A 25,518-nucleotide genomic window follows, 5' to 3' on the forward strand; every position below is an offset into this window, starting at 1 on the left:
GAGCGCGGCGGGGGCGCGCGGGCCCGGGCGGCAGCGGCGCGGGGCGGGGGGGGGGGAGCCCGGCCGGGCCGTGAGGGCGCGGCGGAGCCTGGCGGCGGCGGAGCGGCCTGGGGGCTCCCCCCGGCGTGCGCGGGCCGAGCGGGCCGGGCCGGCGGCCGCGGCGAGGCTATGATGCGCCCGCTGTGGGGCTCCGCACCCCCGTGTGTCCCCCAGGCAGCTCCGGCCCGCGGCTGAGAACCCCCCACCGGCGGTGAGTGCGGGCGGCGGGGCGCGGGGACGGAAGGGCAGGGCCGGCCCGGCCCGGCCCGGCGCGGCCCGCCGGGCTGGGGACGCCTCAGCGCCCGCGCGGCGGAGGCCCGGCCCCCCCTCGCTCCGGCGGGACGCGGCGGGGCGGCGCTGCGGGCTGGGCACCCGCCGGGGCGGGGGGGCCGCGCCGGGGCACGAGGGGGCCGCGCGGGGCCTGGCCCTCGCGCCGCGCCGGGCAAGCAGGCTGGCGGCGCGGGCCCGGCCCTTGAGCTCGAGCCGCGGTGTTCCAGGCCGTTCCGGGCCGGGCCGTTGCGTTGCTATGCGTTGCTCTCGCCCTCGGCGAGCCTGGCGCGGGGCTCCCGCCCGTCCTGCTGTGGCAACGCTGGGGGGCACAGGCCCGGGGGCGGCGGGCAGGGAGAGCCAGGGGAATTCCCTCTGCGCTTCGGCACTTCCGTGCTGTCTCCCGTCCTTCAGCACCGTTTTCCCTCTCGTGCCGGATTTCCTTGGCCTTCAGCAAGCCAGATACAGAGCGGCCTGCTGCCAGTGCCATGGGCAGCAAGGCCAGCCGCAGCCGTTCTGCCAGAGAGCCTTGCTCCGTGGGTGCCCGTGGGATCCGCCGTTCAAAAGGTTGCCTTCCTGGGCGGCAGGCACCACACGGTGCTTAGAAAAATACTTGTCATTCTGGTTTTTGTGCGATGGAGGATCCCATCCCGCGACAGCCTGCTGCTGCTAAGCAGTCCTAATGCGTTCTATCTCTCCCTTTTCAGGTATGGCCTCACAGCTGCAGGTGTTCTCCCCTCCGTCAGTATCCTCGAGTGCCTTCTGCAGTGCCAAGAAACTAAAAGTGGAGCCCTCTGTCTGGGATGTTTCAGGACAGAGCAGTAGTGACAAGTATTATACCCACAGCAAAAACCTCCCAGCAGCTCAAGGGCAAGCAAGCTCCTCTCATCAGGTAGCCAGTTTCAGCATCCCTGCTTACGATCAGAACCTCCTTCTCCCTGCTCCTTCGGTTGAGCACATTGTGGTTACAGCAGCTGACAGCACAGGCAGCAGCGCCACAGCTTCCTTCCAGAACAGCCAAACCCTAACGCATAGGAGCAACGTTTCTTTACTGGAACCATACCAAAAATGTGGATTAAAAAGGAAAAGTGAAGAGGTCGACAGCAACGGTAGTGTGCAGATAATTGAGGAACATCCACCTCTCATGCTGCAAAACAGACCTGCGGTGGGTGCTGCGGCCACAACCACCACGGTAACCACTAAAAGCAGCAGTTCCAGTGGTGAAGGAGATTATCAGCTGGTCCAGCATGAGATCCTGTGCTCTATGACAAACAGCTACGAGGTCTTGGAATTCCTGGGCCGAGGGACGTTTGGGCAGGTGGCGAAATGCTGGAAACGTAGCACGAAGGAGATTGTAGCCATCAAAATCCTAAAAAACCATCCTTCCTATGCTAGGCAGGGCCAGATAGAGGTGAGCATCCTCTCTCGGTTGAGCAGTGAGAATGCTGACGAATATAACTTTGTTCGCTCCTATGAGTGCTTTCAACACAAGAATCATACATGCCTTGTATTTGAGATGCTAGAACAGAACTTATATGATTTCTTAAAGCAAAATAAGTTCAGTCCGTTGCCCCTGAAATACATCCGGCCAATTCTGCAGCAAGTGGCTACTGCCTTGATGAAGTTAAAGAGCTTAGGTCTGATACATGCTGATTTGAAACCAGAGAACATCATGTTGGTGGATCCTGCAAGACAGCCCTACAGAGTGAAGGTGATAGACTTTGGTTCAGCCAGCCACGTGTCTAAAGCAGTGTGCTCCACTTACTTGCAGTCACGCTATTACAGGTAAGTGCTGACAGTGCGCTCACTTTCATATGCTGTGCAAGCAAAGTAAAGCTGATACTGATGAGGTGCTAGGGGTTTGCTTCCACAAAAGATTAACTCTTCTGCCGTTAGGTCTAATCCCAGTTGAGGGGGAGGAAATGATCAGCCTGTCCACTGTCCAGCATGTTTCCTGGAGATTTCTTCTGAAATTTGTATGTAAATAAATAGAACTTCTGCTTTGTGAGTGTGACATAATATGCAGTCCCGTACCTACCTTTTATCCCAGATTAGTGCAGGAAGCTGATTTTACCCTGTCACTAGTTTGTGACGATGTGTGAAGTAGCAGACTGGGGAAGTAGTATGCTGGTAATTAAGTAGTACGTTTTGGATTGTTTGCCATGACCTGAAACTAGTTCATTAGCCATGATCATTTAAAAGGGAGAGAAGTCAAAGGCATGCCAGTTTCTTTTTGTCTTGTTTCTTCTGTTCCCATCTTTTTCCGAACCCACTTCACGAACGCATGACTTCCTATGTCAACCCTCGATAAGTCAAGCTTTCATGAGACCTGTAGCTCTTTTAAAACAGCAATGAGCTAGATCTCTGCTTCCGTTAGCAAAATGTAGAAGTGGCTTCTAGCCTACTCCTGTCTAAGAATTAAAAATAAACTGTGGGCAAAAATGTTAAAAAGTCAAGAAACTGTGTAGCTAAAGAAAGCTGTGCTTTTTCTTTCACTTATTCTTCCAGCTTCGTTCTGTTAATAGTGTGTATTTCAATATAAGTAGGAGTAGACTTCAATAAATGGATGCAGAAAGAACTTCTGGCATTAAAGGAACATGAAAAAGGCTGTGCTGTGTTGTCAGGGTTGCTTTCAGTGGAATGTGAGCTCACTCGACGCAAAACTTAACTAGTATCTAGTCCTTCCAGCTGGGAGACAAGAGGACTTGAGACACTCCACCCCACCCTGTGTGTCTGCCCTGTTTGATGTCTTTCACGTCTTCCTAGCTTCAGTTTAAAGCCCTGGCTTGTAGGCTCGTTCTGTTTGTTCCTCATACTCCCTGTATCCCTCTCCCCTTTGTTTTGGGGTTGGGTTTTTTTTTTTTACTCCTCAACACAAGAGTACCAGCTGTCTGTGCCATTTCTTTCATGTGATACAGACTTTTCTTAATCCATTCCTCTTAGTCTTCACTCAGCTTGTTGGTACTAGTCTTTCCAATTCCATACTATTGATCCTTCTTTTTTTGTAATGCAGTTGTCTTCTGTGTGCCGTAGTTCTGTCAAAATGCTCACTGTCTAAAACACATTATCAATTTTGTTGTTGCATTGAAAGAGGTGACCACTGATCACGAATCTGCTCTATCTGACTTGCCACACATGATCAAAAGAGTTTGGGGAGGCATATAGTGCTTTCCAGTTTCTGGTATTGCAAAAACCAGATTTGGCTGAGGCAGAAGCAGCAAGGGATGATTAGTATCTTAAAGGGGCTGCTTGGAAGGAAGCTGTCTGCTTCATCTTTGTGTATGGCGCTGAACTCCAAGCCACTTCCGCCTCCCTGACGCGGGGTGACTGACACTGCCAGAAAGGCAAATAACCTGAGATTAAACAGCATTTAAGACTGTCTGCTTGACTGAAGTTAAAGAATGCTGTGATGTGGAAATCTAATATTTAGTGATATGTAATTAGTTTAATAGTGATGATTACTAAAATGCATAGTCTAGGAACTTATGGAGATAGTGTAGAAACCAGCTTGTTGTGGGAGAACTTGATTATTTAACCATGTTCACATTAAATTAGTGTTCAGATGAGTTCCATGTTGTAAATTTTTTTTTCATTGCTGTTTTTTTATTAAACAGCATAGACCAATTCTTCATTCAGTTCTCTGTCAGCTATTAGAAATAGACTTCTTCTTCTGTGTTCACTTTTTTGTTTTTAGTACCTGTTGCTGGCACTTTTGTTACCTCTGTCTCCTGTGGAGACATCTAAACCATCCAAACTCAGGTACTGTAAGGTGAATGTTCTGAGATATATATAGATATATATAAAAATATGTACAAGCACACCCCCACACCCTGAAGGGAAAAAACCCTTCCTTAATTAATTCTGCTTAGTGCTGCTGGAGGTCATCTTGTCCAACAGCCCTGCTCGCTCCAGGTTCTGACTGTACTTCTGGCAGCTGGATGGCTTGCATTGGTCGCAGTGTGTGGTTCCTGCAGTACCGTCCAGTTGGGATGTAGTATTGGGTTTGTCCAGGCAAATGTGTTCAGGGCTGAGGCAGGTTCCCTCTCTCCACAGGCGTTACTGCTGCCTCTGCCCTGTAACCCTGGTCAAGAGGGGCAGTTTTACTGCTGGAATATGGTTGACTTAAAGCACAGGTAGAAGTTCCTGTGAAGAATTCTTTGACTCTGAAGCCAGGCATGGACTAGGAGTGGACTAACTCTAGGAGTCATGCTTCTATGCAGTGACTAGTTTCTGTGGCAGTCCTGAGATCTGTTAGCAGTAATTCCTGACCTGAAAACTAGAGTATGTGCTGGCTATGTCAGGTGCGGAAGGGTTGGGATGCTTTTGTCCTCCTTGGGGACGATAAGCAATAGAAGTAAGCAGACAGCTTGCAGAAATGAAAGATCCCTGTGAAGACCGATCCCCCTGCTCTGCAGAGAATGAGGTTTACTTGTGTCCTATGTCATGTAAGTAGAGCCATCATGTGAGTCTTACTCAGATCCCTACCTCCTGATGTTTCCTGTGGGTCATTGTAGAGGCGCCTAGCAAACTGAAGCCGAAGGACTGAACAGACTGAGGGAGCCTGCAGAGTGCAGTAGTATTTCTTAGGTCTGCTTTGGGCTACATGACCTACTTCTGCCCCAGTCGTGTTGGCCTGGGAAGCAGCAGTGCGTGCTGCCAAATCTAACTCTGCTTGCTAATCCAGCTCTGAGTGGTGATCGTGTTATTCTCTGCATTGCTGGTTGTACAAGCTTCATATTACTCTCGTTCTTCACAAGGGGGAGGGCTGAAGACCCAGGTGTAAGCATGGTGTGTTTTGAAATGCTGAAAGTCAGTCTTGACTTTTTCTGTAGCTGCTGTGAGTCTTCTCTCTTCTGAGAGTGCTGGAGCATATTTGCCAGCTTTGGAAGTTAAGAGTTTGGCAGGCATGTGTGCAAAGAATGAATGTTGTTGATTTTTATTTCAAAGAGCTTAAGATTGTAAAATCACTTTAATCCCCTACAGACCAGCTATGAAAGTGACCTCTGCCTGTTGTCCTGTTTCAGCTCGCATCTCGTAAGGCCACTGATTACAGTGGTGTAAAAGGGGGTGAGAGAGATTCTGATTTACCAGTTCTGTCCTGCAATCAAAATGAAATCAGGTGGCTTGTGAGAAATTAGTTTATTTAGTTTCAGGGAATAAAATGCAGAGTTCAACTTGCTGTCATTTTGGTATTGAAGTACCTAAGTCTATTCCAGTATGTAGGTAAAGACCAACAAACCGTCACATCCAGCTTTTGTTGCCACTGACTTCTCTTCCCATTGGAATCAGTGGGATTTTTTTAATGCACATGTGAAGGGCTAGCATGCTCTGCTTACTCCACAAACCACTTGTATTTTAGTTCGTTTGCCAGCCCAAACAGAGAAAACTTGTGTGCAGTGTTCCTTATATGACAAGTTTGGGGCCGATCCTATGTAAATTGGAAATACCTGCATAAGTAGGATAATCAGGAGAATCAATACAGTTGACAATGGCTAGAAAACTGATGGCACACAGGGTTCTGAAAATCCTGTGTGAATGACTACATCATGCTTGCTCTGCTTGTGAAGGCCAAAGTACTAGAGAAGTGGGTTCCTCTTGGCTGCAGCTATTGGCCTATAGAAAGTTGGATCTATTCTAGTGTAGTTCTTTAAAATATAAATGTTTAGGAGGACACTCAGCATTCAAATATTGGATACCTATCATACTTGCATAATAATTTTATATTTTCACGTATGCGAAACCATTGCAAAATTGGCTGCTGCCAGGGATAGACAAACAAGAAGGCAGAAACAGGCCAGTGTCAGGTAGAGCAAGGGTTGGAATGTATTAGCTTAGATAATCTATTATTCTGATTACCGAAGCTGTATCAGGGCTCTGTTTTTGAGGGGCTCAGACATAACTGAAGGTCCTCTGTGCTTTAAAGCTGAACAATAGAGAATAGGTATGACCACTGCAGCAACCGGCTGGTTCAGCTATCTATCTTTTTGATAGATCTTGTGCTTTCTCAGGGGCACTGTGCCTGGGCAACTGGGATGAATGCATTTGTTTTGGAGACTGGCTAATGGTAATTGTGTAGTCACCTAAAACAAAAGCTGAATCTATGTCACCACGACACAAAGGGTGATTAATTGGAGAGTCACTTCTTGCCATGTACGAGCCAATTGGGAGGTATGTTCAGGCTGAACAGTGGAGGAAGGTGAGTGTCTGTTGGTGGAGATCTATTGGTACCTGTACGTTGTACAAGCCCTGGGTATTTCTTTTAGAGTTTTGTAGAAAGGTCAGAACTGGTTTCGGAGCCTTTGTTTAATTGAAATATCCACACTATAACGCAAGAAATGTCATGCAGGTCCTGGGGCATGCTACAGGAGTCACAACCAGAAAATAGATAGCCTGGAGTTTAGGACTTTTCTGTCTTCCTTTGTGCTTGTGTTAGTTATGCATGAAGAAGATCAAGGTTTTTGAGTTTCCTGTACTTTCCGGAGTAAAATCCCACACAATCTCACATGGTTTTTGCAGCACTTCGGTTTTATGCTCTATGCAAATATATGACCAGAATTTAGCCTGACGGAAGGGCATTGGTTTGTTTCAGAACTGTGTGTAGGTGAAGAGTTGTACTAAACCATCCTTTTGTGTTCTGAGTCAGTTTCGGACAGAAATCTCCCTGAAATTCCACCTTGTTGCAGAAGCAAACCCTGCTTGGAGTTTGAGTTTTTTTCATCATCTTCTTGTAAAGGCTAGGCCAGACAGGTAAATTTTGCATTAGGTGTGGTTCAGTGCACAGAAACCTGTAACACAACCTTACAAAGCAGTCACAGTCTCCAGCTGTGTTCTCTCCATCCATTTCAAACTCAAACCTCTCCAAACAAACCCTGAGTGAAAACCTAAGCAGCTCTCTGAAGGGTTCCTTTTTCTGGCTCTGCAGATGCTGTTCTTTTCCACACGAGAATAGGCAGTCTTCTGCAGCTGGTTACCTGTGATCTTGAGGCCTTCCGAGAAGAGTCTGAGCACCATTTCCCAGAACTTTTCTTCCCAGTTCTGTTAGGGTAGGTTGTGTGCCATCTCAGGGACGCCTCACACCATACATGCTGTCAGGTGTAATTAAACTGGGTACTGAAGGAGTAACTTCATCTTACAGCTGCATAAAGGCCGCCTAGGAGTTGGAGGGCACCATGTCAATAAAGCGAATCCAGCCGTGCTGCTAAGTGATAAAAAGGTTGGGATCTGTTAGGCCACTTGAGGAAACATCTTCTGCTTTAAAGTGAATCACTTCATTTCACATGGATTTACTTGTGCTTGAAGGAGAGGAGGAGGGACATTATCCAGAGTGTTTTATGGGAAAGAGCTGCGTGCTTTCAGAGTTGGATGTTTTTACTTTTTCTTTCTTTTTTTTTTTCTTTTTTTTTCTTCTTCCCAACAGAGCTCCTGAAATCATACTGGGTTTACCATTCTGTGAAGCTATTGACATGTGGTCACTGGGCTGTGTGATAGCGGAGCTGTTTCTAGGCTGGCCTCTGTATCCGGGAGCATCTGAGTACGATCAGGTGAGAGTATGGGGCAGATGTGGGGATGTTCATATGAAACCACACTGATCTGTCTTTGGACCCTCTGAACCCAGTGTATCCTACATCAAATTTCACCTAGTACAAATCACTGTTATCTGTCATCTTAAGTTCATTTTCTCTCAGAGATATTCGCATTGCCTGTCTCTCTTGTACAGGAGAGCGTGGAGTTCTCTGTGTTTTAACTTCAGTTGAAGGTAGTTACCCAATATAGAGAGTCAATTTATGGTTAACCCCTGGCTTCCAAGCCCAAAAGCTGTTGAAATACCTTCTTGTCAAAACAGAAGTGAGGTGTGTGCCCTGACTTGAAACGCTCTCTGTAATTTTACTATGAGGGCAGTTTTTCCGTGTGGGGACAGCGTGAGCCTACACTAATGTTAGACAGTAATGGCCTCTTAATACCTACAGCAGCCCTCATTTTTAACGCAAAGTGTGAGCCCCAAGCTGTCCCTGAAATACAAGGGCAAGAGTCCGAAAAGGCTTCTTGAACTAATTAGTTCTTTCCGTGGATACTTTAGCATTATTACCTGGGCTAGTCAGTTGCCTATAAAAGGGCAAAAAGTCTATATAAGAGTTTTTTTGAGGGTAACTTTTCCACTGTGGTTTTTATGGTGTTATCTTGTTACAGTGCTTGGTATACTTTTCCTTGTGTGATAAAATACACAAAAACTTACTAAGTTTGAAAACTTACATTTTCCCGGCACTGTAAATTTCCAAAAGAAACACAGTGATACCTTAATGAGCAAAATAAGTTAGAAAATAACTGAGGTACAGCATGGCGGTTTCCTTGCACACTGACTTTTGTGTAATTCTGAGAACCTTATCTAGTCATGTAGGTGGGTGGGGAGGAGGTGCTTTTTCCATTGCTTAATAGGATTTTGCAGTCCTTTGTGATGCAGCGTGAGGTGTGACTTCATGTGGTTGACTTTGATATCTGAATTGCCCTCAAAAACTGGGGATGACTTGCTTTCATGTTTTCTGAGATTCTGCAGCAGCAAGTAAAAGCTCAGGCAGGTCTTCTGAGAGGACCTCTCCAGGAATGGGTTTATGGGTTGGGATGGGATTTACAGTTACTTTTGAAACACCCTTTGGCTGTAAAATAAGAGTTATGTCTCACAAAAATAGCAGAACTTTTAGCTGAACTCTTGTGTAGATACAAAAAATATTCGCTTGCAGACACTCAGATTCACACTGGCGTAATTGAAAAGTGAGTCAATAAATTCATACGGATCACAAGCTGGAACAGTGAGTTAAGTGCCCTGCAATGTTCATCTGTTTCGCCACAGTGGCATAGCAGGAGTTTTGCAAATAAGAAATGTGACATGCTAAGGGACCTATAGCTGTTAATTCCAACAAAACCTAGTTACCTTAACACTGTGTTTCCAGTCCTCATTTTATAAATCAGACTTAACAGGTTTTTTCCTTAAACTTTTAAAGTAGACCTCTTTCAAAGTCATGACCTCTTTAAAGTCATGAATGTCACATTTCTCACCATACATCTTAAGAGCAAATAGCGTTAGCAGTTGGGCAATATTTGGAATATTTTAAAGAGCTTATTATTGTGCTTTTTCATAACTTGCTCTTTTCTTTCCTTTTGAGCATACCTTTTTATTTGTTAGCTCTTTACCAGTGTTTTGTTGATACCATCACAACTATTCAGGTGCATTTTCCGAAATTCTGAGCCACTTTTTTGTTACATGTGAAGTACATGAAATGTTACTGAGAATATAAGAACCTGATTGTACTGTAGGTTTGGCCTTGCTTTCTTGGTCAGCGAGAGCTTCACCATGACATTATTCTTAAATCATGTACCTAGAGTACATGTAGCCAGCCACAGCAGTGTTGTTTGGATACTTATATGTTTAATTACAGATACGTACATGGTGGTATTTTTCTCTTAAAATATGTACTGCTTAGACTGTTGGTGTTACTTTATCCACATATCAAAAGCTTACAGGCTGCTCACATACACTTGTACAAATAATATTTCTGTAACATAAGAAAGATGTATTTAAAACCTAAAATTTCTGCAGATAATATGATTGAAAAAGTTAGGTGTCTTTATAAATGCTTGAGATAGCTGAAAGTGCAAAATTAAAGGGACTATCTGGGCGTTCTTTATTTACATGTTATTTCCTATTTGCTGTGAACAAACCTGGCTGATAATTACTCCATTAGCTATGAGTTCTTTATATTGGGAGTCCTCATTCTTTTTAATTTTCTTTCCTAGATCCGTTATATTTCACAAACTCAAGGCCTTCCAGCAGAGTATCTTCTCAGTGCAGGAACGAAAACAAGCAGGTTTTTTAACAGAGATCCAAATTTGGGATACCCACTTTGGAGGCTAAAGGTTTGTCTTGTCTTTTTAATTCTCAGTTCTCTTTTGTTCATTGAGGGCTTCACGTAAATTTACACCTAGTTTTAGTGTTCTGTGAAAACATTCTGAGTGAAGACTGGATGTGAAATGCCATTCAAATATAGCTGATTTGTGTATTTCATTTCAGAACCTGTACAGACCTCCTGGTACTCATCTTAACAATAGCATCTGTGCATGATAGTACCAGCAAAGAGTGGGTGTTAAAGTAATTGAGATAATGGTTACTTATTACGGCCTGCTCAGTCTTGGTGAAGTGTGTCATCTCCTGACAATACAAAAAGTAAAACGGGGAGTATTTCATGATAGTCTGTGTTAGTTTAACAGAAATTTATTTATGTATTGGCAGAGGACAGGAAAGAGTCAGATATACACTTGATTTGCCTTTAAATCTGAGCAGCAGAAGGAAGGGGATTTTGCCTTTCTTCCTCTTTTGTAAAAGAGGGGTTTAAAATATTTATAGCCTCTTTTCCTAAATCAGATATCTTCAGTTCTTCTGGCTACTGCACTACCTAACGAAGCCTTGAAATTAAGTCATCCTGCTGTTAATTTAGCTTTGTGATGAATGATCTTTCCAGCTGAGGAAATGAGAAGCCATGGGTGTTTTGGTTTGGCCTACTGGCACTTGATTTGTTTTAAAGAGGCGAAAGATCACCTGGCTTAACTCTTTCTTGCTGATTTTTCTTTATCAGTATGTGATATCTTTGTATTAACAACTGCTTTCTTTTATAGACCCCAGAAGAGCATGAGTTGGAGACAGGAATAAAATCAAAAGAGGCTCGGAAATATATATTCAACTGTTTGGATGATATGGCGCAGGTGTGTGGAAATCTTGTAACACACGGATAACTATCATATTAATTACATACATTATTTGGGATCCCTAAAAGAGGCTCCTGTGCTGCAGTAGTCCTCTTCTGCATGCTGTTGAGAGCACTGATATGGGTTTTCCATGGAGCCAGTTTGCATCAGAAATCACTGTATTAAAGACCCTCAAAATTTTAATTATGAAGCTGTTAAGAAATTTCCTGTTTTTTCTTAGGCCTTGATCTGGTAGATGCAACAAGTGCGCGTAGCCTGTTGTCACTAGAGGTAGCTGAGTAGTAGGAGCAGTAGCTGAACACCTTCAGATGTGTTTACAGGATTGGGCTTCTTACCGGACTTCGGAAATGTTGACAGGAACTACAGATCGTTCTATTTTTTTCATTCTGTTTTCAGAAGTAAAATGAAGGAATATCTGATTGTTTGAAATATCATGAGGCCTTGAGTCTTGAAATATGTTGGTCTTAATTTTCTGTTGCTTTTATAGCTGTTACCACTTTTCGTCTGTGCAGAGAATATAGAATCTTGCCATTCTGATTTGCCAGCCCCTTATAGCCCCACACAGAAAATAAGGGCATATTGCCAGGCAGTGGAGACTGAAGCCTGGTTGGTATCTATTGAACAGACCAAGTGAGAAATCAGTGTGCAAGTTTGACTGTCTTTCATAGAATGGGCAAGGGAAAGATTGTGTTTTAGCGTTGTAGTGTCTGTAATTAAGCTGGCTAAGAAACAGAAGTGCTCAATAAATATTTCTGCATGATGTGAAATTACTGAATTGTTATGTAGCGATTAATTTTATGTTTGTGTGAACTACTCTCACTTTATTTTCAAGGTGAATATGTCTACAGACTTAGAAGGGACTGACATGTTGGCAGAGAAGGCTGACCGAAGGGAATATATTGATTTGTTGAAGAAAATGTTGACAATTGATGCAGACAAGAGAATTACTCCACTGAAGACTTTGAACCATCCTTTTGTTACAATGACACACCTACTGGATTTCCCACACAGTAATCAGTAGGCTTCCTTAGATTTCTTATTTTGTTTCAGGATTGGCTTACTGGAAACACGGCATTGCACTTTTCTGCTTTCTGTCAATGCTGTTTTCTGCAGTTTCTGGCTGATCTGAAAATAGTGATGGCATGTATAAGCAAAGGAATGTTCATAAGCTTCCTTTTCATGTTTTAGGACATCCTTTGTTGGTTTAAAAAAAGCCAAAACCTAAACGTAAAGGCATGTGCACAAAGATGGGAATCTGTTCTGTCTCTGTTGTACTGGTTTTACATATCTGATATTTTCCTTCTGTCATTGTCTTTCAGTGTGAAATCTTGCTTTCAAAATATGGAGATCTGCAAGCGAAGAGTTAACATGTATGATACAGTGAATCAGATTAAAAGCCCATTCATGACTCATGTTGCTCCTAATACAAGCACAAATCTGACGATGAGCTTTAACAACCAGCTCAATACAGTACACAATCAGGTATAGCATCTTTTAGCTATTTTATACTAATCAAAGAAACAGAGTCATCTTAATTTTGTTCCATCAGACCAAATCCTGTTCTGCAAAACCATTGTCTTTAAATTACTCCCCAGGATTTATAGTCTTGTCTTGAAATTCAGTTCTTCAAAACTTAGGCCAAGGCAGTCTCTTTACTTCACCAAATCATATTTGCCTATCAGTTGAGGAACATAAGTAAAGTTTCTGCAATTTCTGGTTTTTTCTGACAGAACCTAAAAACAGGTTCTGTTTTTACCTGAAACATTTTCCTGGTGCTTACTTCATAGTATGATACTGATGGTTCCTGTTGTTTTATAACAAGTAATCTGATTTTTTTTCTTTTTTGTTTTTCTTTTTTCCCTCCTAGGCCAGTGTATTGGCTTCCAATTCTACTGCTGCTGCTACTCTTTCCCTGGCAAACTCAGATGTCTCGCTGCTAAACTATCAGTCTGCTCTGTATCCATCATCTGCAGCACCAGTTGCAGGAGTGACACAACAGAGTGTTTCCTTGCAACCTGGAACCACCCAGATCTGCACGCAGGCTGACCCATTCCAGCAAACGTTCATTGTTTGTCCCCCTGCTTTTCAAAGTAAGCGGAAAAACCCTTTGTGTGATACTGTGGTTTCTATTAGGTAGAAAAGAGAAGTTGTAATTTGCACTAAATTGAGAAAGTGCAGAAGACCACTCTGTCCTCTTGCATCAGATGTAAGTGCAGAATCAGGTCAGACATGTGTAGACACTTGGGTCTCTTCCAGATCATGCTTGAACAGGTGACAGTATCTTGCCTGCCTAGGTTGCAGTCTTGGTCTGGTTGCCCAACCAGTTTTTCCCCCCAAACTGAACACAACAGCATTCCACAGAAAGCAGTGAACAGAGGAGCCAGACCTATCTGAAAACAAGAAAGTCTCATGCTGTGTTTTGTACGTCAGGAGTGAATGTCTGGTCTTTGAGTCTCGGTTCACAGGCACTGATACAGCTGTGTAGTTTGTTTGCAGCACGTCTTCACAGCTTGCAAAAAAAAAAAAAAAAAAGATTAGCACAAGCACGGGTCTGTTAATCCTGAAAGTTCCCTGTTTATGCTTATATCTGGATTGTGTTGGTATGTACGGTTATGGATGAAGTGGAACTGGTAGTATAAGGTTTGAACTTTGAACATAGTCTGAAGCCACACAGAATTAGATGTCTGTGTTATCTGTATTTCTGGAAACATGACTATGGACTTCAACAGAGCCAAGCTTTTGAGGACTGTCCATCATTGCCCTTTGGCATACTGGGACTTCAGAAGTACTTACTTCAGCTGGTGTTTTATTAGTACGCTTTTGACAAAGGGAACAGCTTTTCTTTCTCTTCATCTGACCCTGTCTTCTGCCCTTACCTGGTACAAATTTGATTTTGGAAAGAAACTAGGGAAAAAAAGAAAAAAGAATAATAAAGCAGCTTAGCAGTGATGTATTCTTGTCCTCCACAGCTGGACTTCAGGCAACTACAAAGCATTCTGGGTTCCCAGTAAGGATGGAGAACGCTGTCCCAATTGTACCACAGGCACCTGCAGCACAGCCACTGCAGATCCAGTCTGGAGTTCTCACGCAGGTAAAGAAAACAAAAAACCAAAAACAAACAAAAAACCCCCAAACACCCATAGAATTAACTGCAACTCCTGCCACCATCCTGGAGAACCTGACTGCCCCTCTGGTGCTGGGGTGAGTGCAATTTCATTTAACTCTGAAACGTTAAATGCACATCACTTCTAAGACAGCATTTTTTTGTTTTGTTTTTTCTGTAATATTTGAAGTGTAAACTATTTTATGTTATGTCCCTCCCTGCTTTTAGGAGTTTTATTTAATAACGGGAATAAATATGTAGTTTGCTGCTGCTAAAAACAGGCTGTATTTTCTCACAGGTGTACACTGCCTTGTAGGTAGTGGTGTACGGTTTTGCCTACATGTTAAAAATATGGCAGCAAATTTTAGAAGAAATAATTTCTGTAAGAAGTGAGAACCCAGTGGACAGAAGTGGCAACACAGATTACTCATGTTAAAATTCCATCTTTAAATTAATGAAATTATTTCTGAATTCTTAATTAGTTACATTATTAGTGTGAATTGATGCAAAGTGATGACATAATTATTTCTGTTGTTTGCAGTTTAAACTGTACACGACAGCAAAATTCGTAAATCATTCTAAAAAATTATTTTGTAAATAGTAGTAGTATGTCGTAAAGTAAAACAATTTTTATTTCCAATTAGTAATGCTTTAGTATGTAGCCAGCTCCCAGTGAGCCACAGGTTTTATTCACTGAAAATTTGTAAATGCTTTTATAATTAAGTACACTTTATTTATTTGGATAGTTTTAGTTTCTGCTGACATTAACACACATTTTGTTAGTGCAGTATATTGTACTTACTGACATACTTGTAGAGGAGTAATTTTTAGATTGTTTGGTCTAAATAATTTTGGTGGCATTCTGTGATCTGGTTTGTTTAGCATAATTATACAGGTAATGGTATCCAAAAAGCAGAATACTTGAAGGAGGCTGACAGGAATCAAAAACCTGCTTTTCCTGAGAGTGCAAATTGTACACTAAGAATCTAGTTTTAATTGGACATTTGATGGACTAATATGTGTCTTGATAGTTTCATCACAGGTAACTTTGCGCTTTGATGACACAAAAGACCTACCGTGCCTTCTAGTAAATCCCATAGTTTATCTTTTTCCAAGAGTACTGTGTGTGAGTTTGGAGGTACGACAGTAAATGCTGCATCCTGCTAGGGGTGCAGTCTGTGTTAACAGTTAGCGCAGCATATGTAGTGTAACTTGCTGGGACCAAGTCAAGTATCAATAGCTGAACACTATCTCGTTTTTACTTTTTAAATGTGTCATCGGAGAGATCCTGTTCCCAAATTCCCTGTTCTTCGTGTTCCCCTCAGGGACATGTAAGTGCTTAGAGGAACATGCCCGGAGGGTCTGGGTATTTCTGGTTTCACTGCATTCATTGCAATTCTGGAGTCTGCTCAAGCACCATAGAATGCCAGTGAGGTGAAACCTTTTCTGGCCCTATTGCTGAACCCACTTACCTGCATCAGTACGTGTGTTTCACTCACTGCCTGATCTACATTTCAGGGAAGCTGTACACCACTAATGGTAGCAACTCTTCATCCTCAAGTAGCCACCATCACGCCGCAGTATGCGGTCCCCTTTACTCTGAACTGCGCAGCCGGCCGGCCAGCGCTAGTAGAACAGACGGCAGCAGTACTGGTAATTGCCTCCCTTGATTGTGTTCACTAACTGAGTTTTTGTTTTAACTTAGACTTGCAGAGGGCATGGAAGCATGTGCCATCTTGTGGCTGTGTTCTTGCTACATCTTAATGTCTTGTTGTTTTCCTCCCCAACATTGCTGAAGCACTGTCTGACTCTGACGTTTAGTGTGGCTCTGTAAAGAATCCAGATCCATTGACTATTACTTTTTACTAGCCTAGTATTATAAAGCTCTTCTAAGTGATACTGTAGAAGAGTTGTAATTGTTCTTGTTCTTTGCTTACTATCCTATCTTTGCTTTTTTGATTGTTGAATGCAAAGGAATCAGTCTTTAGCTTGACTCTGCTACAGGTACCTGGATGGCCAGAATTTGAACTACTTGGCAAGTTAGCAGTATGTTTTGTTTTTCAACACGTGTAAAGCTGCTTTGCATGTAGAAATGTTTCAGGTCGTTAAGCCCAGGCTAAAATCTCTAATGATAGCAAATTCTTTAATGTATTGCTTTAGCAGTCGATTTCTCTTAACCTCTGTTGAACACTGACAATAATTTTCTGGCCTTTTATTATTTATAGCAAATCGCAGGTAGCTTACTTCATCCAGATAAAGATACTGTTCTTCACAGATACTTTCAGTTCGTATGTATTTCTTGGTTGAAATTAAAGGTGAGCTCTAGTATCCAAATTGGCAATAGCTAGCTGTTAGGCTATTTGGAACAATTTTTAAAAAGTATGGGGGAAGGGAATTAAAACACACCTTTAAGAAATGTATGTTTTCAAAATTGTCCTCTTCTGTATTCATTTGGCACCTGCATCAGAACAACTTTGCAGGTGCCACAAAGAAGTCATTGTGAAACTCCAGAATCAGATCAGTGAAGCTTATGAAAACATTGCAGTGCACAGTTACGTGCTGGTATCCTCACATGTCTTTCAAAGCACATTCCATTATGTGAATCATGTTGTTTCTTGTGGCTTTAAAGTCATAGTTTGAGTGTCATTTTCTTCCAAGAGGGAGACCTCTGCTGAAGTGGAGTTTGCTCAAGTCATACCTGTACGGAAATTAAAACCCACTTGTTTGGATTCTTCTGAACCAAGTTAACTGCTTCTGGTTTCTGAGGATGGGAAGGCAGGAGAGTGGAGTTCTCCTGGGTGTATCAGCCCAGCGATGCATCTCCTTTCCTCCTTTTGAATTTTGATTGCTGAAAGGCTGCAATCTGGGCTCTGAAAACGGCAAGGGGTGACTGTAGCAGAGCTTGGGACACAAGCGAGTTGTTAGTGATGTTGTCAAAAGTGTATTTGGGCTTTTGATTCAACAGGCAAATTCTGTTCTCCTGCGTGTGTGCAGTGGACTTGTCGTTCAACTCCGCTGTACAGCAGTGGAGATCAGAGCCAGCTGTCTCCAGACTATGAGCCTGGATTCTGAGTTTCTCTGGAGGACTTACTGTTTCTGTTTGGATTCTGGGAGCCTTTGGAGTGAATTTGCTCACCTTTAGTGCTTCCGACACTTCTCCCTTGCTGCTTCCCCTGAGTTTGCATTAGCCATTTGCTAAGCTTTGCATATTTTTGTCCTTCCTCTGTCAAAACAGTTCGTCGCTTGGAAGGCCCGATTTCTGCCTCTCATTGGGAATTTATATCTTGCTGTATTAAACTCTCTGCTTTGTCTTGTGCAGGTGTTGGCTTTTGGAAAGACGCATGGTGTGACTTTTAACATGTTTCTCTTTTTTTTTTTTTTTTCCTTCTTTTTTTTTTTAATATTATTATTCCGCTTATGTTGGCAGAGGTTTTAGCAGCTCTCTGCTTTGGAGGCTTCTTGTTTGGAACTGGCATTTGTAATAAGTGGATCTGTTACTTGCAGAAATATTTTATTTAAAACAGCAGGTGTTTATGGTTTTGCAGTTTAAACTGCAAGAAAGAGTGGCATGTATTTTCAAAATCATAGAAATATTGTACTGCCAAATTTATTTTGGTTTTGGTTTTTTTTTCCAGAGAAAACCTGTGTTTTGTCAATTTGGACAGGAACATTAATAATATTAATGAATTAAAAATATCTTCACATATCTCCCTTGTAACTAAATGTTTCTCTTAGTGTGGTTTTTCTTAAATACTTTAGTTGAGGTAGGGTGAATTTCCACAACAGTAACACTGTCTCAGCTCTCTCAATATGAGCCCTTTAAGCCAGAAAAACAGAAAGGACCAAATTGGCTTGCTATTTTGGAATCCTTCAGCAGAGCAGTGTGCATAAACTTACATGCCGAAACAGTCCTGAACACTCAGGCTGCGTCTGGCCTTACAGTATCTGGCTGCATTGTGCAGTACAGTATTAACACTCTTCTCCCCAGGTAACATCTGTGATACAGAAGGTTAGTGAAGTGTCAGGGGAAGCTTGTATCTCTGGTTTTCTTGTTCTGTTGCTGTACTGAGACCTTTTGAGAAAGTGCAATGATGTGCTGTTATCTCTGCAAGCTAACAATCTACACAAGTGCATTTGTTGCTTGGAACAAATCTCTTTTCACCTGTAGGAACTGAAATCTAGTGAATCTGTGTATCTGTTTGTTGTTTTGCAGCAGGCCTGGCCTGGGGGAACCCAGCAGATACTGCTTCCTTCTACCTGGCAGCAGCTCCCAGGGGTTGCTTTGCACAACTCCGTTCAGCCAGCGACTGTGATTCCAGAGACGATCAGCGGCAGCCAGCAATTAGCTGACTGGAGGTAGGGATTGCACAGGGTCCAGCTCTGTGCTGAATGGAAATACGTGCCACTGCAGTACTGCCTGCAATGTACAGAATTTCTCCCTTCCCTTCAGATTCACGCAGTGCTCGGTGCAGCTTGCAGTTCCTGCAGTGTAGCCATGGGATTTGGGTCTTTTTCTTTCTGTTTTTCTGCTCCAGGAATGCACATTCCCATGGAAATCAGTATAGCACTCTCATGCAACAGCCATCACTACTGACCAACCACGTGACATTAGCTACAGCGCAGCCTCTGAATGTTGGAGTTGCTCATGTTGTTAGGCAGCAGCAGAGCAGCAATGTTCCAGCAAAGAAGAACAAGCAGCCAGCACCAAGCGCTGCCAAGTAAGGCTTCCTTTCCCGGTCCTAGAAAGGCTGTGGGTGTGTTTGTGGAGGTTTTAGTTATGGTGTGAAAAACTGATCTTCTGATCATGGTGGTGTTGTCTGTGTAGCTTTTTTATGTGCTGCAGTTGCTTTTAAAGATATCTTGGAAAAAGTCTTCACGCTGTAGTCACTGATACAAGCAATGCTAATTTTGGTGAGAGTATAGGGGATGTGGTTGACCAAGTGCTTTACTGTACTGGTCAAAGGCGGGGTTTGCACATTCAGGGTGTGTTGGTGCCATACCAATAGAAGTGACAGAGCTGACAGCTGTCGAACAAGGGGTGGCAGGTTTCTGGCCGTGTTCGGATGAATCGGTCCCATTCAGAGCATCACTGAGTGCATTGCTCTCTTCTGGGATGTGTTCTGCAGCATTCTCCTGTATGAGTGTCTGTGCTGAGGTTCTTTCTATGTGTTTCAAGATGTTTCTTCTCATACATGTGCTCCAGCCTGCCGGAGCCTGGCTGTTCCTAATGCTGGTGCTGGTTTGTCCCAGCCTGCTGACACGAAGCTGAATACTGCTTTGGTTTTCCATCAGGCCCAGTTCAACTCTAGAGACCATGCCCTCTCAAGTTTACTCGCTCATTGGGAGCAGTCCTTTGCGCTCCACCTCCTCCTCTTCTAACGTGCTCGTCCCAGTGCAGGAACAGCACCAGCCCATTGTGATCCCAGACACTCCAAGCCCACCTGTCAGCGTCATCACCATTCGCAGCGACACTGATGAGGAAGAGGACAGCAAATACAAACCTGCCAGGTAGGAAGATCATTTCAGCAGCCAGTCCTGATTTGTCCTGAGCTCAGCCCAAGTGTCAAGGAGAGTGGAGAACACTACATGCAAAGCCCTGGCTAGGCTAAGAAGCACTGCGTAAGACAGAAAATTCTGCATTATGTCTGCAGTTTGTGTCTCTAGTTAACCAGAATTTCATCTGATATGGAGGGGAGGGTATGAGATTCTAGAGGGAGAACCCCTGCATCTTGTGGGAAAAGCTAGAATGTTTTTGCGTTTTGTTTTGTTTTTTTTCCCCCTGCAGTTTGGGTATGAAGCAGAGATCCAATGTGATCAGCTACGTTACTGTTAATGACTCCCCTGATTCCGACTCCTCCCTGAACAGCCCCTATGCCACAGACCCACTTTCCTCTCTCAGGAGTACAGGCGGTGCCCTGGAGCTGCCGAGTAGAGGAGCATCTGACAGCTCCAGCTCTCGGACTATCATTGTGCCGCCACTGAAAACACAGCTCAATGACTGCATTGTAGCTACCCAGGCTTCAGGTAGGCGTGCTCTCGTAGGTTGCTGTGCTCAGTAGTTTTTGCTAAGGCTCAGGTGCTGTCTTGTCCCTGACAGCTTTGTTCTCACAGTTTTGGACTGTCTGCAGTGGGTCTTCAGCAGCTTTAGGTTTCACAGCTGCTGTTCTGAGAGTGCAAGCCTTGGTCTGTTTTCAGTTTCATTGATAGATTTACCTTTCCTCTATGTTTGGCTGCTTTTAGAAAGATCGGTAAAAATTCACAATGATTCTTGTACAATCAGATTTTAAATCATAATTGAAGAAAAGGCCCTGTTACGGAAATAGCCCCTGTACAGTCCTTGGTTACCTAAGCTGGTTATCACAGTGCATGGTGTGTGAGAGGGGAGCATGGGCTAAGCTTTTGAAATCTTTCAGGCATCCTGAGCAGCACCAGTAAGACCAAGCCAGTGGCCTCTGTGAGCGGGCAGTCGTCAGGATGCTGTATAACACCTACTGGGTACCGCTCGCATCGCGTGGTCACAAGCGGTGTGCAGCCTCTCAATCTCAGCCAGGTAAGTGCTGCATGGCTTTTGCTGACCTTTGAACATGATGCTTTAGAATTGCTTTAGAAACATCGTGCTGTACGGCAGGGAGAATGACTTGATTGCAAGAAGATTGTTAGCTGCTACCTCATTAATTCTTTGAAGCCAATTCTGTCCTTTGGCTGTGCAGGGTAGGGTAAACTCCACAGGGAGTATATGTGAAGTTTCTCAACTTCATAACAAATTCTTTGTTCCTGTACCAGAGGGCAGGAGAAGGAAGCATGGTTATGTCCGTATTCTTCAGTTGTGCTCCTAGTCATACCTGTCTTGCAGCGAGGCCTTCTTGATACTTGGGTGGGAAAGCGACACCAGGATCCAGCTGCTGAATTAGAGTAGCACTGAAGGCACTCAACAGTATGAGGAGATTCTTCTCTTCCTTACCTTCCTTTACCTTCTCGCAAAGGCCCGACCAGGAGATTAAGGCTGGACCTTGTCTCTCAAACTAAACAGTTAGCACCTGTCTTCCCTTGAAACTTTCAGAGATTGGTTTCACTTCAGTTTGCGTTGCAACTCTTGATCATTGGGTCAAGCTGCAGTAGCCTTTCAGAAGGGAGGAAGCATTAACACCTCCAGTTAATTTCTGGCGTGGGGACAAGACAGGCTTTGTTGTGCTGAAATGGGGCAGCCCTGCTGCCACTCTCACTGAGGTGCAGAACAGATGTGTGAGGAGTTCAAGGGCTAGGTCGGTCAGTCTTCAGATCTGCAGACACTTGGACTGTGGTACCCCGGGTGTGGCAGTTTGATCCCACTGTAGAGGAGAAGTGTAACCTTTGCCTCAGCAGAACTGCAGTAACCCTTCCCAAATTTACGTGAGGGTTTCACAGAGCTGGGAAGGGAGGATTTCTAGGAGTGTCAGTCCTGCAGCTACATGGAGGTGCTGATCGGAAGGCTCTGACTGACCCTTCCTTGCTCACCTCCTGTCCCCTGCACTTTTCCCTGAGGATAGCCACTAACCTTCTTTACTTCTTCTCCCTGCAGAACCAGCAAACAACAGTGCTGGCCTCACAGGAGAGAAGTGGAAATGCTGTCCCACGTAGGCAGCAAGCTTATGTGGCCCCCCTCACATCAACTATTTCTCAGGCTCCCTACACGTTTCAGCACAGCAGCCCAGTGCATCCCCACCTGGCAGCAGCAACGGCAAACGCACACCTGTCCAGCCAGCCACATATGTACACTTATGCTCCAACCACTGCTGCAACACTGGGCTCCACCACCTCCATCGCCCACCTCTTCTCTCCTCAGGGCTCTTCGCGGCACACCACGTACGCTGCCCACCCTAGCACACTTGTCCACCAGGTCCCTGTGAGTGTTGGTCCAAGTCTGCTGACTTCTGCAAATGTTCCACCTGCGCAGTACCAACACCAGTTTGCTCCCCAGTCCTATATTGGTGCTTCCAGAGGATCTGCTATTTACACTGGATATCCGCTGAGCCCTACAAAGATCAACCAGTACTCGTACTTGTAGTTCCCAGTAAAGCACTGTCCTGCAATAGGCCTGAGAGATTGGAGAAGGATTTCAGGTGAACCTTTACCTGGTAATGACTGTCTGGTTTTTGTTTCTCCCTGATGTGGTTGTATGTTATTCAAAAAAGTCTCTAGTGCGTTCAATCACTGAGCAGCGTGCTTTGTTACCAGTATGAGGGTCACTAATTAAGTTTTTTAAATTTTACTTACTTTTTATAGATGCTTTTAAAAAGTTCATGGTCACATTTATTTAAAATTGTTATGTTGTGCTAATCAAAAGAGGAAAGGAAATCAGCATCTTGGAAGACAGATCCTGATGACTTTTTTAACTTGTATAACTTAAACAGACTAGCAGATTATATTTAGCAGCTTGCACAAATCCATGTTGCCACTAAAAATGTAATGCATGTTTATCTCGTTACGTTGCTGGGGCAGTTTTAAAATCTATTTTAACATTTTTTCTCTAACTTACTTTGTCTCTTAACAAATTGCTGGTTCTGCAAAAGCCATTACATCTCCATATATGTTACTGTCAAAGGTTTTTTTGTTTACTCCTCTGTTTTGTTTAAGGACTGGTAGAGGCAGCAGCCTCATACTGGCAGCATCACATATTCAGGAGTCTGTGTAAACCTTGAAATCTGTTGTCTTTTCTTGAAAATTCTGTATCTCCATAACACAGTTGACCTGTTATTGTATTCATTGCAGAACTCTTCTAAGTTTTTCAAACTGTATTCAAGGTTTTACTGTGTAACAGAACTCAGCAGCTTTGTCAGGATGCTGTGGTCTTCAGTTGGGAATGAATAGTGCAGCATTGATCTAAAATTTGGTTTCTGCAAATTATTAGATGCTGGCCCTATAACGGAGCTGGATTCCTTCACAGAAGCACAGGGCTTTTCTTTGTTCTGTTTTTCTTAATACTTTTCTTCACATGATTTGTTTAGGAGGGAGTTGAATTTGAAATACAATGAAACATCACTGTATTGATGTGTACAGCCTTTTTTACTCCTGTGAGCGTATCCTCCTGGATATGTCAACAGCTACTTTAAAGCGCTCTTATTAAGACTTGTATACAGTACACGCATGTAGGAATCGCAAAAAAAGAAAAAAAAAAAGGAAGAAAGAAAAAGAAAAAAGGAAAAAAAATCCAGATTTTAAAGTTTATTACTGAATTTAAAACTATTTTAGAGGTTTTGTATTGGTGGTGTTTTAATATTTTACATAAAATGAAATATGTACATATTGATTAGAAAAATATAACAAGCAAAACTTCCTGCTAACCCCAAACGTTCTGTCTTTGTAATCAAAATGTGTAGTGATTATACTTGAACTCTGTACTTAGTGTTTGTCTAAATCTTAAACGTTCCTGGGGATGGAGTTGATGTATCCTTTGTATTTAAACCAAAATGAATTGATTCATGTTGGAATGTATGTGATATAATGCAATGGTTAGAGCTCATCACTGTAGCACTGAGAGAGGAGTAGAGCTTCATGAGAGGAAAGGATACCTTCTGATTTGTTTTGCACAGGTATGTGTGATGAAGAGTTGTTTGGTGTGTCCCCTTATTGTAGTGCCTTAAATGATGATGTAGTGTGACTAGAGTTTACAGTGAGCTTGCCTTATGAGGGACCAGCAAGCCCCCGTCGAATTGAAGCAATTCACTAAGCTTACCACAGCAAGAACAGCAGTATGTTGCATAGGTGCATTGTTCTCAGTTTTAATGCTATCATAAAAAGCTACATTTTTGTTCGGAGTGAAGCGATGTTTCCTTAAAGCTTTTCCTTGAAATGGCACATGTACTGTTAGATGTCTGTCAGTGCATTTCGAATAAGGTAGTGCTGGGAATGCATTGGAATGTTTAGTCTCATATTGCAGAAGTGATTAAATATGTGCAATCACTTTTTATTAGATAGTATGGCGTTACCTTCCCCCACGTTAATAGCAGACATTTCTTGTAAAATATTGCTAGCTTGGTGATAGACTATTTATACCAAAGAGAGCCTGCTGTAAAGCACATAATACCATTAAAAAGTTTTGTAATGCTACTGCTAATGTGGAGTTGTTGGGAAGGTTTGTCAGCTCTAGCCCTAGTTAGTGTTCAGAGGAAATACTCATTTTGGATAATCGGTGCAGTTTTTAAACTACACTTTGTTTTCTTGGGTCCCTTGTACTAGGAATTATTTCTCATCTTCAGTACGTAGGTTAAGTATCTTGTCCAAATGGATGATAAACTGGCTTGAGCGGTCATATTACTGCAGCAATAAGAGGTTTTGGTAACCTTGAATCCCAGTTTATGTTCTGTCCCAGTGGAAAAGAGGCCAGTTCTCTGACCAGTATGTGACAAGAAGCGCAAAAGTAATTTCTGAAATTCCACATTATTGATAGAAGAAAGTCTGGTCTGACCCAAAATTGATGAACTGTTTAAAGGTTTGGCAACTCTTTCGATAGAGGGATCAAGGACTTTGGAACTGGACAGTAGCATTAGCGACGTCATTGTTCAGTGTATTTTTAGTCAGAGCACTTCTGTAAATGTGCGGATAACCAGCCGATCTTGCTATGCCACATCTTTGGTGTAAACGATGATATCTGTTGCTGTGGGCACTTTCTTACTTTTCTCTGTATTACATTGCTTGTGTTCAGTACTTGCCTTGAGATACCTCTTGGGTACAGAGTTGTGCCTTTCCATCAAAGGCAAAATAAGCTCGCATTCCTGTGTTTTGGGAAAACATTCCCTGTTTCACAAATAGTAAAGTGTTTTCCATGAAGTCCTAACAGGAAAAAAAGACCTCTAGCAGAATCTACTAGTAATTCTGAGAAGAACTTGCCCACCTCCCCCCCTCCCCCCCGCCAAAAGCAGGTTAAAATGACCATTTGGGGTCCGTATTACATAATTAAACAGTCAAGTGTGCGCACAAAGCACGTTGTCATCTCTTCCACTGTCCAAGTTTCCAAAAGTATTGGTACAGGGAGGACGAGATGGAAACGGCATAAGTAAAATGAAACATACTCCATTCAAAACAGGTTCTTGATTACCCTGAAATTCCTCTGTGATGCGCAGCAGAAGCCAAGCGAACACCACCCCATCCCAGCAGGGCCAGGTCTTACCACAGTGCTGGCTCCGCAGGAGTGGTGGGTCCCGGTCTGGCCCCAGTATGTGCTGCCCAGTCTAAGTGTCTGGTAGTCTGCTCTAAGGAGATACATCCCTTCTTCCCTCCAATATCCAGCCTTCAAATTCGGCTAACGAATTAACTGTCGTCATCAGAGCCACTACACCTATTCTGTAAAGAAATGTGCCATCTTTGGATAGAAATTG

The 25,518-nt window shown here is 43.3% G+C and overlaps 1 protein-coding gene and 1 long non-coding RNA gene across 5 annotated transcripts; one reads left to right on the plus strand and one right to left on the minus strand.

The window, feature by feature from the left end:
• On the plus strand, positions 1-25,047 carry HIPK1 (homeodomain interacting protein kinase 1). 4 transcript variants are annotated; one of them, XM_037410219.1, is made up of 16 exons: positions 1-250; positions 1,014-2,091; positions 7,724-7,847; positions 10,096-10,215; positions 10,972-11,058; positions 11,894-12,078; positions 12,381-12,543; positions 12,929-13,151; positions 14,031-14,152; positions 15,683-15,817; positions 18,378-18,520; positions 18,700-18,882; positions 19,457-19,672; positions 19,950-20,188; positions 20,578-20,714; positions 21,723-25,047. In XM_037410219.1, exons 2-16 carry the CDS (start codon positions 1,016-1,018, stop codon positions 22,206-22,208), a joined length of 3,639 nt encoding a protein of 1,212 aa, XP_037266116.1. In that variant the 5' UTR covers positions 1-250; positions 1,014-1,015; the 3' UTR covers positions 22,209-25,047. The 4 variants fall into 4 exon arrangements, with proteins under 4 accessions (XP_037266116.1, XP_037266115.1, XP_037266117.1 ...); XM_037410218.1 differs by lacking the exon at positions 1-250 and adding an exon at positions 712-873 and having other exon boundaries at positions 18,381-18,520; XM_037410216.1 differs by lacking the exon at positions 1-250 and adding an exon at positions 714-873.
• LOC119158394 lies at positions 7,881-25,307 on the minus strand. Its single transcript, XR_005107853.1, has 3 exons — positions 25,225-25,307; positions 20,425-20,431; positions 7,881-7,891 (listed from the first exon to the last, which is right to left on the minus strand). It is a non-coding gene; the product is annotated as an uncharacterized LOC119158394 (long non-coding RNA).
• Positions 25,308-25,518: the final 211 nt, after the last annotated feature.

Source organism: Falco rusticolus, chromosome 17, assembly GCF_015220075.1.
Source record: "Falco rusticolus isolate bFalRus1 chromosome 17, bFalRus1.pri, whole genome shotgun sequence".
Lineage (NCBI taxonomy): Eukaryota > Metazoa > Chordata > Aves > Falconiformes > Falconidae > Falco > Falco rusticolus.

What these genes read in the sequence shown, in the direction of transcription:
- HIPK1 (XM_037410216.1), top strand. Translation starts at nt 795, where the DNA reads ATGGGCAGCAAGGCCAGCCGCAGCCGTTCTGCCAGAGAGCCTTGCTCC. An exon ending in TGGGATCCGCCGTTCAAAAG is followed by an intron (nt 874 to 1,013) that starts GTTGCCTTCCTG and finishes CTCCCTTTTCAG; the next exon opens with GTATGGCCTCACAGCTGCAG. An exon ending in CAGCAATTAGCTGACTGGAG is followed by an intron (nt 18,521 to 18,699) that starts GTAGGGATTGCA and finishes TTTCTGCTCCAG; the next exon opens with GAATGCACATTCCCATGGAA.